Raw genomic sequence first — 2,513 nt, forward strand, 5'->3', positions numbered from 1 at the left:
ATATATATATATATATATATATACTAAAACACACACGCACATATATGTATATGTATATATATTAGGTCAAAGTGGGATGCAATTGGGTGAAGAGTATTCACTGGTATTTAGAGAAAGAGAAAAGAGAGACAAAGTGGGGAAGGAATAATGCTGTGTAAAATGCTGTATTACTACACTGTTTTATGCCATGGTGGAAAACATCACGCCAAAGGCTTCACACTTCCATGACCAACTCCTCTAAGTTTCATAAGTTCAAGCCACTAATCTATTTCAAAGTTCAATGTGTCCACGCTTCGTTATAGCTGTCCAATACATTTAGTGAATGCATCATTTGTTTTCAATGTTCACATCTGTTCGTGTCGGTGTAGCATCCATCGAAATACGTTTAGCTAAACCTGCCTTTTGACTCTGTACACTACAATAATTGCATTATCGTTTTCAACAAATACGTATGATTAAACCACAAAATCAAGGCCGGTATCTCGGGTACAACAAATTTCGTTAAACCTATCTTACGTAAATAACAGAAATATTGTAAAAAACTTTATTCACACTAACATATGGTGAACTAGAGTTGTAACATAAACTGCGAAAAATAGTTGCCAAATCACCCATAAATCACAATGTATTCTGATAAAATATAGGAAGGACAAGATTGAAGAATATGGTCGTTGATGAACAATGTGTATGGAAACGTAAGAATATTGAAAGTGATTGTGTTTTTGAATGTATGTGTGCTCAGTGAAGCCTGACATGTGAGCACAAATCTTCAGATACAAACGACAAGTATATATATGCTTGTAAAAACATAATTATAGACATGGACACACACACACACACATACACACATACACACACAAAAAAACACACACACAGTATACATTACATTTTTGTGTGCGTGTGTGTGTAACTCAATGACTGAAGATTAAATGTAAAAGATAGGAACTTGTGCACGTTGGATTTTGTGTGTGCATGCGTGCATGTGCGTGTGTGTTGTGAATGTGTGTAAGATAATTCAAGGTGCGTGGCCTATTGTTGAGGCTGTTGCACTCACGATCGCTAGATGATGAGTTCAGTTCCCAGGCCAGGTGGCACGCTGTGTTCTTGAACAAAACATTCAATTTCATGATGTTCTGCAGGACACGACATTCACAAAATCGTTGGCGCCTCAGCAGAGATGCATTACAGTAGGTTTTCTGAATTTAGACCCTGCCTTCCTGGAGAAGGCAACGGGGTGCCACTCCAGCATTCGTCATAAGTCTACTCTTGGTACACAAAGTTCCACTCTTACCTTGTATAGAGAGTGATGGAATAGGTCCACATACTAAGGACCTGTCCAAGAGCAGACCACCGCTAAACTACAAATATCACATATTACATACATGTGTGTGTGTGTGTGTGTGTGTGTGTGTTGTGAGTGTGTATGTGTGTGTCTGTGTGTTGTGAGTGTGTATGTGTGTGTGTGTGTGTGTGTGTGCGTCTTTATCCGACCTTGCTCGTTAGCGTGTGTATGTGTGTGTGGTGTATGTGTGTATGCTTGTGCGCGCGCGTGGACATGTGCATGCATCGCTTGCACAAGTGTGAAAGAAATCCTATATGCTATAGCAAACAGCTGAATGTCAAATGTTATTATAACCTTTAATTAAAGCGTTGGGTCCTGTAATTTAACGTAATGTTACATTTCCCTTAACAAACCCGATAATTATTATTGCTGTAAATAGACATAGACACATTTCTAATTAGTATAAAGTACTCGAACTGCATATCAGAAAAATATAATATCTATTATGGTCATGAATGTTTTCGATTTTATAAATTCACTCTATCACATTATGTTAAGCTATTCCTCACACCACATACACTCACCGTAACTAAGCATAAAAATAACGAATAAAATAGGTTTAGTGTAGGGTATTGATTTTTCTATTATTAGACACATACCTACAAGTCGGTACATAATGTTCTGTTGGAATTGGTCGAAGTATAGAGCGAGGTTCTGTTTGCAATGGGATACAGCTTCCTCTGTCAGCTTCGCCGTGTTAACCCAACTGTTTAGCTTGTTCTTATCGAAGTAGTTCAGTGAAGAACAGCCTGCGAACTCGTGATTTTCATATAACCAAATGCCAAGCACTGAAAAGCAGAAGCAAAGAATAATTGATACAAATAGAAATATGTTCATATATACACACACACACGCACACGCACACACACAGAGACATATATATATATATATATATATATATATATTCGAAAATACCCATACAACAACTGAGGACACCGCAAAGAAAAGACAAACAGGAAAAGATCATTCCATTTATAGTGACACAAAATCCATGCCACCAGAACATCTTTAATATCGCCAAAGCGAACTTACCGATCCTTGCACAAAGTAAGGAATTGAGAAATATCATTACAGATCAAAATATAACTCTCAGTAAGAGACAACCTAAAAACTTGAAAAAACTATTAACAAAGGCAAGGTTTGACCTCAGCAACAAAAATCAAACATTCAC

The 2,513-nt window shown here is 37.1% G+C and overlaps 1 protein-coding gene across 1 annotated transcript in view; it reads right to left on the reverse strand.

Moving 5' to 3' along the window:
* Positions 1-2,513, reverse strand: part of LOC106873511 (epithelial cell-transforming sequence 2 oncogene-like) — a 113,793-nt gene that overhangs the window by 68,369 nt on the left and 42,911 nt on the right. Inside the window, exon 14 of the mRNA XM_014920897.2 lies at positions 1,942-2,130. Within this exon, the coding sequence (XP_014776383.1) occupies positions 1,942-2,130 (189 nt within the window). The remainder of the gene's footprint in view (positions 1-1,941; positions 2,131-2,513) is intronic.

The sequence above is a fragment of the Octopus bimaculoides genome, chromosome 15 (assembly GCF_001194135.2).
Source record: "Octopus bimaculoides isolate UCB-OBI-ISO-001 chromosome 15, ASM119413v2, whole genome shotgun sequence".
NCBI classification, from domain to species: Eukaryota; Metazoa; Mollusca; class Cephalopoda; order Octopoda; family Octopodidae; genus Octopus; species Octopus bimaculoides.